The sequence below is a fragment of the Tenrec ecaudatus genome, chromosome 10, assembly GCF_050624435.1.
Source record: "Tenrec ecaudatus isolate mTenEca1 chromosome 10, mTenEca1.hap1, whole genome shotgun sequence".
Lineage (NCBI taxonomy): Eukaryota > Metazoa > Chordata > Mammalia > Afrosoricida > Tenrecidae > Tenrec > Tenrec ecaudatus.
In genome coordinates this window covers 108,530,491-108,546,797 of record NC_134539.1, presented here as the reverse complement: position 1 = coordinate 108,546,797, position 16,307 = coordinate 108,530,491, and the positions used below count along the sequence as shown (strand labels likewise).

The window sequence follows — 16,307 nt, the reverse complement described above, 5'->3', positions numbered from 1 at the left end:
AGGCGAGCAAGACGATGTTGTTGCCAAATCTCCAGATGCCTGGAGATGCAGCTACAGTTGGTTTACACATCAGTGGGACTCCAGTGAACCCCCTCATGTTCTGCCAATGGAAAAACTCAATGAATCTCAACCTGAAGGTTCTAGGCAGCCTGGTTGACTGACTAAGTCCTGAGCAGAAGCTGAACTTTGTGACTATCTTCATATTCACCCCAGAGAAAAGACGTGGTTCAAGACAAAGTCTTCGGCAGAGGGGGATATAAAGGATCCAGGACCTTTTGTAGTTCCAGCTCTTCCCATAAATAAGTTTTCCCTCAGAAGCATCAGTTGAACTACCTTTAAAGCCATGTGTGAATCAATGTCAACCGAACGCCCTTCTCTGAATTAGGAAGAAGAACCCCTGAGTGTACTCACCTGGAATGGACATAGAAGTCAGTGAGATTTCTTCAAGAGAGAAAATGAGGAGCAATTCAGACCCTGGTGTCCACCCAGAAGCAAGCAAGGAATTATATATAAAAAAAAAAAAACAGAGGGAAAGAAACTCTCTGTATCATAGGACAATCTTCCCTTGGGGCATCAGAAATTAGGCCTCTCAGGAAACAGGAAGAGAGACTAAGAACAAAGTGAACAAACTCACTGCCTTCCCTAGTACAACAATGTTGTCTCACACTTTCTAGGATTTTAGACTCTCTCCAAAAGGCCGGCTGTTCTGTGCAGATAGTTTGCTTAGCTGATGTAAGTTCTTCTTAGTGGTGGGGTCTCTGGTCCACACCTCCAAAGCCACGTAGGGAACTAGAAGTACAACAAAGATGAGGTTTGGTTTGATTATTGGGACCATTTTCTTCTTTAGGAACATTGAGCAAAGAAAAGCCAATTCCCAGACCTCCCTTGGACCTGGTTGTGAGGCACCCCCAATTAGGATTCAAGAGGAAGATGCTATCTTCAGATTCCTTTTCATAATGAATCCTCAGGTACCTCCTCCCTCGGGGACTTGTTAGCACGGGCAACTGGGACCATGTCTTAGGGATCTCATACTGGCTTTGGAAGTGGTGGTAGAAGCATTGAGTGGTGCCAGAAGGACTCAGGAGAGCTGGCTCTCAATGCAGCTTTCTAGGTCAGATTTTTAGAGATTGAGTGTCTGATAGAGGCCATAGAATCCTCTGTGGAACTTGTGGAAAGGTTGAGGAGTGTGCATCTCTGGCTTCTCCTCTTATCCACAATGACCACCCCGCCCCTCTTCTCCAAGGCAGAAGAAGCTCTCCTCTCACCAGGGAAGCCTGGAGCATGAGGAAGTCACAATAGACACACCTGGTTGTCTGCTGATTTTACAAGTTCCTGACCCCCTCTAGGTCTCAATGTCCTGCCTTGGTCGGTGAAATGAGCGCATTCTCCACTGATCATTATTACTGAGATGATTACATGAGGCAAGATGTTGAAGTATGCCACTATTCCCCAATTGTTAGCATTCATTAAAGCTTGTCTAAATATGACAATGTGCTAAGGATTTCGCCAGTGTAACATCCCTATGGATCTTCACAATCATTGTCTATCATTGATTGTATCAGACCCATAAAATAGATGTTCTGACTCATCCATGCTCAGCCTGTCTTCTGATTTCTTGCCCTTTGCTTCTTCTTCAGACAATAGTGAGGGCATTCCACATGTTCTTGCAGCCAAGCGAAGCAAGAAGGACCAGTCAATTCTTCCGTGAAGCTTCCCTAAGAACTTGCTCTACCAACATTTTGATTTCAGCCTGGTACAACTCATTGAAGATTTCTAGGATCAGGAAGTGTAAGATATTATATATCTGGTGTTTTGAGCTAGTCAGTTGGTGGTGGTTACAGCAGCAATAAGAAACGAATGTCCTGGCCAATACAGGCTGGCCCACTGTGCTAGTGTCATCAGTTTTGCGAGGAGCGCACGTGGAGTGGTAATGAGACCAGGGAATGGAGCAGACCCCCAGATGCCTATAAAGAGGGATTTGACATGGGAGCATTTCCTGTGACTCAGGAGTCCACATCCTGACAGGATGCCTGGAGATTGTTCCAATAAACTGCTGAGATGTTCCATTGAAGGTGGACTATATGAACGAGAAAGAGACGCCAACATTGCTTTGGACGAGTATGGAGCAAGGAGCCACAGGCTCAGGGTATAGGAACCTCATATGAAATCTGAGACACCGCCATCTCATTATGTTCCTTAGAAATGTCCAGAGGACACTCCCTGTACTACGGAAATAAGAAATGAGGGGAGAAGTGTGTGTGACTACAAAAAGTTTTCATGAAATCCTTATTGTGAGGGAATACATAGACTATTAGAAATAGGGAGGGACACAACCACAGAGGAGGCACAAACTGACAAATGGGATATACTGAGGATAGAACACCTGTGTACATCAAAATAATTCACTAAGAGATTAATAAGACAGTCCACGGACTGGGAAAACATCATTAGCAATGACACATCAGACAAAGGTCTTATTACTAAAACCTATAATACTCTGCTAGCTTCCACAAAGAAAAAAACTAATTGCCCAGTGAGCCAGGTGGGCAAAGGACCTGAACAGAAGTTTCACAGGGGCCGGAATCCGAATGGCCAATAAGCATATGAGGAAAGATACTCGATCTTTAGCCATAAGAGAAATGCAAATTAAAACAACTATGAGATACCACCTAACACCCTCAAAGAGAGCGCAATTCAGAAAGTCAGAAAGCAACAAGTGTTGGAGGGGCTGTGGTGAGATAGGAACTCTTATCCACTCCTGGTGGACCTGTAGGTATGTACGGCCACTATGGAAATCAATCTGGCAATTTCTAAAACAGATGGAAATCGAGCCAACATACGACCCAGCCATCCCCCTACTGGGCATATACCCAGAAGAGGCAAGAAACAAACCATGGCCAGACAGCTGTGCTCCAACGTTCATTGCAGAACAGTTCAAAATTTCAAGGAGTTGGAAACAACCCAAATTTCCATCAACATATGGATGGTTTTAAAAACTGCGGTTCATACATACCATGGAGTATTGTGCATCACTAAAAAGCAGTGATGAACGCATGAAGCATATCGCCACATGGGAAGAACTAGAGGAAATTATGCTAAGTGAACTAAGCCAAGTACAACATGAATCCGCTGAGGTAAGTTTATAAAAAAGAAAAGAAAATGCAAAAGGGCACTGTATACAAATACTGTATACAAATACTCCAGGGGTGAGGTCCCGGTAGTATGGCAGGGCCAGACCAAATCAGGAGTACATATGGTAGTCAACTAGAAAGGAGGGTGGGGGAGAGGAAAGGGGAAAAAAAAGAGATGGGAGGAGGGGGAATAGGGCACTGAGCCACCCCAGGGGTGGGTAGGAATCCTGTGAGTCTCCACAGAGAAAGAGGGTCAAGACTTAAATCCAGTGTTCTGGAATGCGAATGCTACATGTCGGTCTGAAATAGGGAGCCAGTGGAGGGGCCTGAGGCCTCTGCCCCAATCCCAGCTAAGTGGACAACTGCCCCTCCCCCCAAAAAATGTACTGAAGCTGTAGCTGGGGAGAGGGACATGTCTGATCAGAGCAAATGGGAGCAAATGAATGGGAAGGAAGAGAGAGTGGAGCACATCCTGGCCCACCAGGCCTGGAGGACGATAGCCCCACTCCGAATAGCCAATATATAGAGTAGACCATATGGCTGATCCCACTATGAGACACCTCGCTGACCCCATGGGCCTACAGGGGACAACACTGGAGACTCGGAGTGGGATAGGCCAGACTGACCCCACGACATTGAGCCAAAACACTAAAGACATGCAGAAGAGGAACTGGGGGAGCAGAGCATGGAGCTCCTGAGGCTTTGCAAAGGATAGACTCGGGGGCCAGAGTGTGGCATGCCATTGCACTTGACTGGAGGACATGCCTAGACGTCCAAAATCAGACCTTGAACTATTTACAGGTTTTTCTTTCTTTTTAAAATTAAAATTTTTTGTTTTCTTCTTTTAAATTAATTTATTCTTTTATGGGTCATTGATTTTCTCTTTTGTTGTCATTGTTGTGCTCTCTTTTGTCACTTTGTCTTGCTATGCCTTGTTTTTTGGGTGCATATAATTATCTCTGTGGATCAATCTAGATAAGATAGTCTGGATCAATAATCTGGAGGAGAAAACAACAGGCCCAATGGTTCCGGCGAAGACATGGGAGGGTGGTGGGAATAAGGAGGTGGTGTTGACCAACCCAGGTAAATTAGGAGGTGGTGTTGACCAACCCAGGGACAAGGGAGTAACAAGTGATCCAAACTCAGTGGCAAGGAGGGTGTGGGAGGCTTGGTAAGGGCAATGTAACCGAGCGAAATTACTGAACTCCAAATGAAGGCTGAGCATGATAGTGGGACAAGAGGAAAATAAAAGGAAATAGAGGAAAGAACTAGGAGACAAAGAGCATGTACATATGTACATGTAGAGGTCTAAATCGAGACATGTACATATAAACACATATTTATTTAGGGTGGTGAGGAAATAGATCTACGTGCATATATTTATAGGTCTAGAATTAAAGCAGCAGACACACATTGGACCTCCACTCAAGTACTTTCTCAATGCAAGAACACTTTGTTCTATTAAATTGGCATTCCATGGTGCACACCTTCCTCACACAATCAGTGAAGAGAAATGTGTGCATAAGCAAATGTGGTGAAGAAAGCTGATGGTGCCCGGCTATAAAAAATAAATAGCATATGGAGCCTTAAAGGTTGCAGGCAAACAAGCAGCCATCTAGCTCAGTGGCGTCAATGCCCACATGGAAGAAGCACACCAGTTGTGTTACCACGAGGTATTGAAGACATCAGGTATCCGGCATCAAAGAACAAAAAATCATATCATTGTAAATGGCGGTGAGTGAAGAGTGGAGACCCAAAGCCCATTTGTAGGCAACTGGACACCCCCTTACGGAAGAGTCGTGGGGAAGGGCCGAGCCAGTCAGGGTACAGTATAGTAATGATGAAACATACAACTTTCCTCTAGTTCTTAAATTCTTCCTTCCCCCACTATCATGATCCCAATTCTACCTTACAAATCTAGCTAGACCAGAGGATGTACATTGGTACAGAGAGGAACTGGAAACACGGGGAGCCAGGACAGATGACCCCATCAGAGCCAGTGGTAGAATGGCAATACCTGGAGTGTGGAGAAAAAGATGGTTAGAAAGAGGGAACCAATTATGAGGATCTATATATAACCTCCTCCCTGTGGGATGAACAGTAGAAAAGTGCGTGAAGGGAGACATCGGACAGTGAAAGATATGACAAATTAATAATATTTTACAAATTATGAAAGGTTCATGAGGGAAGGGGAAACTGTGAAGGTGGGGGGAAATGAGCTGCTGATATTAAGGGCTCAGGCAGAAAGCAAATGTTTTGAGAATGACGATGGCAACAAATGTTCAAAGTGCTTGAAACAACGTATGTATGTATGGATTGTGGTAAGAATTGTATAAGCCCCCAATAAGATGATTTAAAAAAAGAAAATAAGTAATTTGTGACCCCCTCCCCTAAAAAAAAGGGAGAAAACCTTGTTGTGACAGAAATGTTTGGGATCTTGACTGTATATATTGTTAATATTGTGGCCATTATACAATACTATAGTTCTCCACTATGTTACCATTGGAGAAAACCCAGCAATGGTATATGGGATTTTACTTCACCATGTGAATTGATAAAAGCATATATATATTATATATATAATATTTTTAAATAGGAAAATTTAAGATTTTCTGGTAAAAAAAAGGATACCACTCTCAAAGTTAACAGAAAATTGATTCGAGAAAAGCATTTCCAATGTCTTTAAATCAAACAAGGGATTGGTATCTATGTTAGACATGGTTCTCTAGAGAAACAAACCAAGAACGCTCATAATTTTATATATGTTTACCTGTAGAGATAGATAAGAAATAATCAGTTAATTAAGTTATAAATCAGTACATATGGCTCAGTGCAACTCACTCCCATGAGATAGTTTGAGACACTGGTAGTCCTTCAAGTCTTGAGGGCCACCAGGTAGTCCTCTGTAGAGCAGTTCAGGCTATCCGGGCACAGGCAGCAAACATCAAGACTGTCACCAACAGTCAGCCAGATGACAGGGTCCGACAGTCCACAGCTCAAGAGATGTACATTCCAAAAGTTTGGTGTAGCAGGACTTGAAGGAACCTCAAATTACAGCAACGCAGTTCACAGGTTAGGTATCCCACAGGTAGTGTAGCTTGAAAATTGAGGCACAAAACAAACAAGGGAGACGCACAGTGATCTGATGACCAAAGAGCAAGAGACAAGAGAGGCGAAGCTCGACGAGTCGCTTATCTCTCCGGGCTTCAATTAATCCCACAGGTGGTCATTGGCCAGGTTAGTACAATGAACATTAACCATCTCAGTATCCCACAACTGTAAGAAATTAAACCAAATAAAAGGAGGATGAAGACTCAGAAGAAAGATTGGCAAAGCATATGAAAAGAGGATCTCAGAAATGGAAACCCAAATGATTAAGATGATATGAATAGATCTTACACCTCACTTGCAAACAGTGAAGAATGAGGTGTGACTTCACACCGATCCGAATACAAACTAGAGTTATTCATCACCCAGATGCTGGTGAGTCCCTGCGGAAAATAGGAAGTGTGCCCTGTAGATGGGCGTGGAGACTAGTAGAGATAATCAGAAGAGCAATGTATGATGATTTATTAAGATTAAATGTAACTATGAATATGACGTGTCCATATCCATCCACCAGTTCAAAATCACCAGACTCTCTGAAGGAGAAAGATAGGGCTTTCTACTCCCATAGAGAGTTATGATTCAGAAACTCACAGGAGCAGTTCTACCCTGTCCTATAGGGTCACCATGATTGAGAATTGACTCAATGTTTGTGAGTTTAATTATTTGTTTGCTTGTATCTACCTATACACTTATTGATCTACCTCTCTACCTACCTACTTACCAACCTACCTACCTACCTACCTACCTACCTACCTACCTACCTACCTACCTATCTACTTACCTCCCTTCCTACCTCTCTATCTACCTACCTACCTACTTACCTAATTACTCAGATATCCCACTCGTAAGCATAACTGTCAGAGAAAATCTTTCAAGAGATCCACAGCAGACTGTTCCCCACACCATGGTTGGTGGCAGCAAGAAGATAGATGTTTATCATGGTGAGTGGATGATAAAATGGGGGGATATATATATATATATATAGTAGAATACCAGACAAAGACAGATGGTCACTCTAGGTGTGCACATGTAGAGATCTGTTCTGTGACTTTTAAAATGTGAATCTTAAAAATGCCAGGCATGCATTGAGAATAAAGGGAGAAATCACTTGTGTAGCTACCTCATAATTTTAGTAAATCCTACAATGATGACACTGTGTCTCAGTTCCCTAGCACTGCTATGACAGAACGAAGCCCAAGTGGATAGCTTTAACTGATAGGCATTTATTCTACAGGCCAGCTCCAGGGCAAAGCTCTCTGTAGGCTCTGGGGGACAGTCCTTATCTCCTTTCTACATCAGGAACTCAGCTTCCCTGGGGATCTTGATGTCTCTTGGCTTTCCCTCCCCTAGGTCTGGGAATTTCCCAGCACAGGGATCCTGCATCCAAAGGATGCCCTCCAATTTCGGATCTTCGTTCTTGATGGCATTGTTTGTCTCTCTTTGCTTGCTTCTCCCTCCTTTGATCACTTGTAAGATAAAAGATGACCCAGGCCACACCCCAGATAAACTCCCCTTAGATCAGATCAGGGCTGTAACTCAAGTGAGGGTATTGCATGGCACCCTAAGCCCTTACAGCGCTGATCATAAGAGAGCATGTCATGGAGCTCCATTATATACTGTGATATTGAATCATTAAATAGCTGTCAATCCACTGGGAATCAAGGCCCAGCCAAATGCGTACATATTTTGGAGAGACAAAATTTAATCCAAGGTGCAGCATGTGTGGACTTCAAACATATATACAGTTAAAATGCAGAGATCGTTTCAATTCCTCATTCTATCCCATTTTCTCCACCTTTAAAGTTAACCACAATCATCAACTTTGTACTTATCATTTTATTATTTTCCTCATAAGTTATTCACCCTCAAAGGCATTTAGCATATTTTGGGGAGTTGAAATTTTTATAGGTTTTGGAAAGAGGACCCCTCAGTGCTCATAGTCTCCCCCTCTCTCTCCTCTCTGTATGTCCTACTAGCTCTCTTTCTCAAATAGTATCATGCCCAGAAGAAGAAAAATGATTTCTCAGACTATATTATTATAATTTCATAAAAATTAAGACTATTTTTTTCCTGCTTTTTGGAAGGGTGGAGCCAAACCATAGAGATTCGGGTTATTTTATGAACCTGTGGTGAGGGGAAGTCATCCACAATAGGAAGGCTATTCTCATTGGCGTTCTGATTCTTTATTCACTTTCTCCACACCCATCTTTCCCCTCATGAACCTAGCTGAGTCTCCTTGTTTGATACCCCCAATTCTCACCTCCTTTCCACTCTGCCATTCTTCCCTCCTGAACGCTCGCCCATGTCTAACCTTTCACTCTTCTCCCACCATCTCATCCCACCCCTTCCTGGATCTTCATTGTTCTCTTCTCAATCCTGTCTCATCTCCTCTCATCCGACCTTTTCTTTATATCCCCGCCTCAGCCTATCCTTCCAAAAGCTTGAACCCAGGAAGTGAGTATAGGTAAATCAAGGACTTGGGAGAAAACACAGTACAGGAAGGGCAGACTTGCTGTGAGATAGGAATTAGAGTATCCTTCGTTCAAGCCCACTAGCCTCTCTGGGAGAAAGCTGTGGCTATTTGCTCCTATAAAGATTTATAGCCTCAGAAGCGCTATATGGATGGCCATAAATCAGAGTCAAAGTGAAGGCATGAGGTGGGCGTGTTTTTGTTTCTGTGTAAGGGAATCTGCAGAGAAAGCATATGCCTGTTTGAAGACTAGGGAGACACTTGGAGCTGTAGTGAGTTACTGATAAGAGAAAGTTAGGACGTGGCATGGATCCCAGGGGCCATATTTAAGGATGTACATGTTCTGAGCCTGGAGATTTGAGAGAGAAAAATGAAGTGTAATAGAGATGGTCATATTGGATACTTAAAATTCTGAGGACATGGTGGGGAATAAACTTTGTTCTTTCAAAGATGTTGCCACATTTCAAGTAAGAATAAAAGAGATGGCAGCGAATGGAGATAAAATATTCCTCTTATGAGTGTAGGATATCTAGACATCAATATAGTTTTAGTTATTGAACTTTACTCCTCTCGCTATAAGTAGTCCTTGTGGTCCTGTTGGGTAAGCATTGGATTGCTAACCAAAAGTTCAGTTGTTCAAACCCACGAGCCACTCTGCCAGAGAGAGATGAGATTGTCTTCTCTGGTGCAGATTTCCAGGCTCAGAAACCCTATGTAGGTTATCTTTGAGTCTGAAGGGTCAGATGCCCGGGAGTTTGGATTATTCCTCTCTAAAGAGTTCTGTTCAAGATCTTGGCTGCTCATGGAGTGCAAATCCAACAGCTGGTCAATAGGAGACAGACGAGGTTGTCTGCTACCATAAAGATCTTGTCTTGCAAACCCCAAGGTACTGTTCAATTCTGCTCTGGGCGGAGCACTGTCACTATGAGTCACAATTGACTCCAAAATAGTGGGATCAGTTTTAGTTATTCCTTTTTTACATGCCTAATACCCGCCACCAAATATCTGGTTAGATTCTCATATGCCAGCGTAGGAGGGTGGGGAGAACTGAATTTCTCAGATGTGAAAGATATAGAAAAATAGAATTATTGTTGGTATAGGGCCCAGGGGTTAAATAACAATACTCTGACATTTGATCTATAGGGAATTTCAAGTCCTCGTCAGAAGGAAACCTTATAGTGACTCTAGGGGACCCAGGTTGTAATTAACCAAATGCCCTTTTCCTGTAGGACCATATTTCCCAGGTCTACTAAACTTCCAAAGCTTCAACTCTATCCAGAAATTCAGCACAGCTAAAAACAAGGGAGCAACTTGGCAAGGGTCTGGCTCATCAGATCCTAAGATGATATTTGCTGTCTTATTTGTTTTCTCTATTGCACATCACACTATGAGATACCATTTATGTGATTCTTATTCAATATGTTTGTTTGTCTTTATTGGGATGTGATTTGCACGCATATTGAGACTTTTGATTCATCAACCCTAGAATAGTGAGTAGATCAGAGAAATAATTTAATACATATTTATTGAATGAATAAATTAACCAGGTAGGGTTTTCTTAAAGGAGAAACACTGTACAAAAGTATTGAGGCCTCATGATATAGGAACAAATGGATTTTGCCCTCATGGGTAATAATTCTGTAGCATAAATATGGCAAGAAAGAAATGACTTCACTCTCCATTCAGTGATCTCTTCTGTCCTAGCACCCTCCGTAGAACACCTTGAATGTCGGAATTTCGGAGGCTGTAGATGAGTGGGTTCAGCATGGGGTTGATGACCGTGTTGAAAACCCCCACCCCTTTGTCCTTATCTGAAGCCTTCTCTGAACCCAGGCGCATGTAGTTGAAGATCCCTGTCCCATAGAAGAGGCAAACGACAGTGAGGTGGGAGCCACATGTGGACAAGGCTTTCTTCCTCCCCTCCACTGAACGGATCCGAAGAACTGCAGCTGCCACGTGGATGTAGGAGATGATGATGAGAACCACAGGGGAACCTGCCATAATGAAACCTACACCGAAGAGCAGCAGCTCATTGACTTGGGTGCTGGAGCAGGAGAGCTGGAAGAGCTGTGGGAGGTCACAGTAGAAGTGATTGACCTCATTGGGGCCGCAGAAGGTGAGAGTAGATAGAGCAATAGTGTGGGTCAGTGCATTGCTGAAGGCACAAGCCCAGGACGCAGCTACCAATGTCCTCTGGACTTCCTTGCTCATGCGGGTGCTGTACGTGAGGGGCCGACAGATGGCCAGGAAGCGATCATAGGCCATGGCAGTCAACAGGACGCAGTCCATCCCACCCAGAAGGTGGAAGAAGAAGAGCTGTGAGAGGCAGGCTTCATAGGGAATTGTACGCCTGTGGGACAGGAGACGACCCAACATTGGGGGAACTGTGACTGTGATGCACCCAACATCCAGCATTGACAAGTTCCCCAGGAAGAAGTACATGGGGGTGTGGAGTTTGGGCTCCATCAAGATGGCTGCCAGGATGCTGAGGTTGCCCCCCACGGTGACCAAGTAGGCCAAGAGGAAGAGAACAAAGAGCAGTGGCTGCAGGCTTTCGGATTCCACCAGGCCCAGCAGAATGAACTCCTTCAGAGTTGTCCTGTTGGTCCCAACATCTGACTCCATGAGCTCCTGCAAGGAGATGTCCGAGAGTGGAGGCATCAGTCCCCCAATGTACTTACTTAGTATAGATACTTTAAACCCTTTCAAAAATTTTAAAGACTAAAAAAAACGCCCCTGGTAAGTTCCCTGTTGTCAGGATGAATGTTTTCCCACTTCCTACCACACCTCCACTGACCTATTCAATATTGCTTATCTACTGTCAGCTGACATATCTAGAGCAACTCTTCAATTGGAAATTCTTATCGGCAATCCTTGGGAACAAAAGAGGAAAATAGTCCACATCTTTGAATATAGTCACATGGGGAAGGAATTTCTCCATGTCTTCCTTGAGGGATCATCTAAATTATGAAACAGATTTAAATTATAATAATAAGTTTTATTGCTCAAAATACTAGAAAGATTATGAAACCATAAATTAGCGTTGAAGATTTCAAAAAGTAGTGAAGAGCAAATGAAGGTATGTCTTCTATGAGAATATACCCAGGACTATAAACACCAGAAAGACCAGCCAAATACATGTCCCTGAAGTGAGGCACCTGCTCTAACCTATATATTCAAATTCTCTCTTCGATCCATTGCTAGTACACTTGCTGTTATCCCAGTCCTTACACTGATGTTTGAATAGCAACTTAATTTTAAAATGATTGACTTTGTCTATATGTTTGCACCTACTGAAATAAGAGTTGTAACCATAGCTTGTAGGTTAGTTTCTGCTGGCAACAGCTGAATTTCCCCATTTCACAAACACAGGTTTTCCATGAAGCAGCTCCAGTGGTGCAAGGGGCCAAGAATTGTGCTGCTAACCAAAGGTTAGTGGTTCAAATCCACCAGTTGATCCCTGGGAGGACACTGAGGTAATCATCTAGGAAATTATGCAGCCTCAGAAATCCCCTGGGCCAGGTCTACTGTCTGACACGGTTGCTATGAATCACAATTGACTTCATAGGAGTGGGTGGCTTCTGGTGGCCCCTGGGTTAAGGAGTTCAACTCACACTGAAAAGCTTTCGGTTGGAACGCATATGCTGCTTCATGGGCAAAAGATGTGACAAACTGCTTTCATACGAAATAGGGCCTGGGGAACCCCTGGGCACAGACTCGTCTGTCCTTGAAGGTTGCTGTGAGTGGAAGTTGACTAGCTTGCAGATGGAAACAGGGAAGCCTTCCACTGATTTCAAGTACCCAGAGGACCAGACTGAACTAAGTCTTTCTGATTTTATGTCAAGCTACAGATCAAAAGTTATCAATATACTTCTGTTGCCCATGGAACAAGTGGGGTTGTGGGTTAGACTTTTTAAAATAACGATCAGTGCTATGCCTTTGCACAGAATAGGATAGGAAGCAGTGTTTGAGTTGTGAACTTGCAGTCTGGAGGGGAATGAGGAAAGGGTGATACTGGCCAGGGTTGGGGTGATGAAGCCCCAGGACAGGAGTTGTGAAGGAGGCACCAGAGATAAGAAATGCTCCAGAGGCATCACTCATTTATATCAGGAAATTCTACTGAGATAATGTTCACAGTGGATGATCAAAACATCCTTAAAGAACCCAAGTAGAATAAAATTGCAAGATTAAAAATGATACAATAATGTATATTGTGGTGTTTACGTGCCGAGTTGGTACCACCACATACCATTTGAAATGTGACAGCTTCCGACATCACAGCAACACACAAGCTCCCACAGACAAACTGCCTGTCTGTAAGAGCAATGGTGGACAGTAAGATCTGAGTGCTTGTATATTAACATAAAGATGGAAAACACTAATTTAAAAATTCCACATAAGCAAAATAACTTCATAAAACCAAACAATTTTTATAAGATGGTAAGGAAGAGAGGATGCAAAACCATATATAAAATTTGATATCAATCCTGAAACGCACAGTAAGTGGAAGGAAATATCAAGATATTATTAGTGGTTTTCAAAGAAAGGTAGGAATATAACATTGTTGAATTTTTCTAACTATATTATTTTATAAGTATCAATAAACGTTCTTGTCAGGGAATGCTCTAGTCCCTGCTCCTCCATGGTAAGTCCTTACAAATCTCTGAGTCCCTTGTCTTGCAAATTTCAAGAGAGCCTGTCTAGGGCAAAATGTTGGGTAGGTTGTTATGTTAAACTGCCTCACTCAGTTTCCTTTTCTGTCAACCACACTCCAGGGGGAGAAGTGGGTTATACATTGAGCTGCAAACCACAAGGTCAGTTGTTCAAAACCATGAGCTACTCTGGGAGAAAGATTAGACTTTCTGCTCACAGAGAGAGGTCTAGTCTCAGAAACCCCAAGAGGCAGGTCTACTGTGTCCTATAGCGTCACTGACAGTCAGAAGGAACTCGAGTTCTTGTTTTGTTTTGAGCTCTCCTGAAACATCCAGCAAGTGCCTCTCTCTGATACCGTGAGGGGATTTATGCATTTTCTTTGGAAATCAACTATGTGCCTCAGTGGTCTTAGATCCCCTTGCAGCCTGTAAATATCTAGGGCCACCACGTGGATCTATAGCTGTTAAATTACTGAAGGCACCTCTGGGATAGATGCTACCTCGTTGCCTGATGCTTTCCTTCCTTCCTGTACAGGACAAGGAGTTAGTCTGTCATTCACATCTCTTCATGCTCTACCATGGTGGGTCTCCACCCTGATTGTACATTTGCATTACTGGGAGCTTAAACACCTCCTGAAGTCCCAACTCTAACTCCATCCAGATAAGTCAGAGTTTCTATGGTTGGACCCAGACAGCACTATTTTTTTTTAATACAAAAAGGACTCCCTAAGTCTGGTTCTCAACCTGTGGGTTGTGACCACTTTGGCAGTGAAATGACCCTTTCACAGGGGTCTTCTAATACATCCTGCATATTGAATACTTACATAGTGATTCATAAAGGTAGCAGAACTACAGTGATGAAGCAAAAATAATGTGATGGTTGGGGGTCACCGCCACATAAGGTGCTGTATGAGAGGGCCACAGCATGAGGAAGGTCGAGAACCACTGCCCAAAGGGATTCCAATGGGTCACTGTCCTCTCAGGATTTCACTCACTGGGAACCGCTAGGAGCCCTCCCTTCTGCACCCTTACATTGGAAGCTTGCATGGACATCCGTCCAATTTTACTTTACTGTTATTTCTGAGGGAGACAATTGTTTTAAAATGACAGTTTCCAAAGCTTCAGAAACTTAATACAGCTTACAAAGCCCTGTTGGTCAGTCTATTCACTGCAATACCTGTCCCCCTAGTAGACTAAACTATCAACAAAGATGATTGGTGGAATCACCTGGGAAGCATGAAAATGAAAATCTTGAGGCCACCATCTTGTACTACAAATTCTGAGTTCATTGGTCTGGGTGGAAGCCAGGCTTTCTTACAGCTTCTCGGGTGGCTTTAATATCCACCCAGGCTCCAGAGCCGCCAATGTGTTTGCACCCAGGGCGCCTAGATGAGGGCTGGTGCTTCCCCTCTTGATTGATATTCTCTTTACAGGATTCAAAACGTTCCTCCAGGTAGAATTACAATCTGACCTGCAGCTTCCAGTAGAGAATATGCACCTGAGTGGACCCTCTCTTAGAGCCAGAGGCTGTATCTCTGTATCCAATGACGAGCTCTGTAAGGAGGTCTCCATCATGTGTTCGGGACCTAGTGGACACAAAGGCAATAGCCCTAGACATTCGATGGCGCCCTCTCTGATCTCCCTTAATCCATTGGTCATGTGATTTGGAGGTATATGTTGGGTATTGTCTTTAGGACTGATTCTCACTGATGTGTTTGTCAATAGATAAGTGCGTGATAAATTGACAAAACAATAGATAAAGATCAGTGGATTCAAGTCTTTGCATGCTCTTTATCAAGGAAAAGTCCATTGCTCCCCCTCCTTCCCTCTTGGGTTCATTGTAATGCCAGCAGGGGACACCATGCAGTGCTGTGAGTCTCCACCTGTTTGTGTATATACACTTTCATCTATTTGTTCTCCTCCTCCTCCAACTCCACGTGTCCACACATTTCAAGACTTGACTCAAATGCTGGTTGCGGAATAGTTCTTGTTTCAAATTTCCCATCTCCAAATGATCCCTCTCCTCTCAAACCTCCCTCACACAGTGTGTGATGAAACTTACTGTGTTTACTTTCCAGGATTCATTGATCAATAGAGACCATCTCCTCTACTTCATGTAAGTTATTTGAGGACAGACTATGTGTTTGATGAATGTTTTTCTATTGTAATACTTATCAAAAACACTGTTCTTTTTACATCATTAGTACTCAGTGTGTTTTAGATTAATACATAATGATGATGAAATGTTCATAGGCTTTTAGAGAAAGAGGGTATAAGTACGTAATTTGGAATTATGAGAGAAATATTTTGTCCTCTTGGAATTTGGGCTAACTTTTTATGGACTGGTGTCACTTAGGAAAATAGTAGGTTCAAGTTCAGGGAACAAGGTTGTTGTAGGAATTAATTATTTTCTTTGTATTGAAGGTGCCAAGCAATAATGTAGCAATCCTCATACCAACATTTTATTTTATGTTTTAAAGAATAAGGTGTTTAAGGTGGATATTAATTAAAGACAAGGAAGCGATGGTCAGGGACCGGAGAGCAAGAAGATGTTGCCCAATTTCTAGGTGGCTGGAGATGCAGCTATAGTTGATTTACAAATCAGTCGAGCTCCAGTCAACCCCTTCATGTTCTGCTAATGAGAAGACACAATGAATCTCAACCTGAAAGTTCTAGCCAGCTTGATGGACTAAGTCCTGAGCAGAAGCTGAACTTTGTGCCTATCTTCATATTCACCCCAGGGAGAAAAATACTTGATTCAAGATGAAATCTTTGGTAGATGGTGCTTGAAAAGGATGCAGGATCTTTTGTAGTCCCAGCTCTTCCCATAAGTAAGTTTTCTCTCCGAAGCCTCAGTTGCACTACCTTTAAAGCCATGTATGAATCAATGTCAACAGAACCCCCTTCTCTGATTTGGGAAGAAGGATCCCTGAGTGTACTCACCTG

The 16,307-nt window shown here is 43.1% G+C and overlaps 1 protein-coding gene across 1 annotated transcript; it reads right to left on the bottom strand.

Moving 5' to 3' along the window:
* Window positions 1–10,380: 10,380 nt before the first annotated feature.
* LOC142458652 (olfactory receptor 3A2-like) lies at window positions 10,381–11,346 on the bottom strand. The gene has a single exon (XM_075559605.1). The coding sequence runs from the start codon at window positions 11,332–11,334 to the stop codon at window positions 10,381–10,383; it is 954 nt and encodes a 317-aa protein (XP_075415720.1). The 5' UTR covers window positions 11,335–11,346.
* Window positions 11,347–16,307: the final 4,961 nt, after the last annotated feature.

Bases quoted from the DNA above. Each gene is read 5' to 3' on its own strand.
- LOC142458652 (XM_075559605.1), bottom strand. From the start codon at position 11,334: ATGGAGTCAGATGTTGGGACCAACAGGACAACTCTGAAGGAGTTCATT.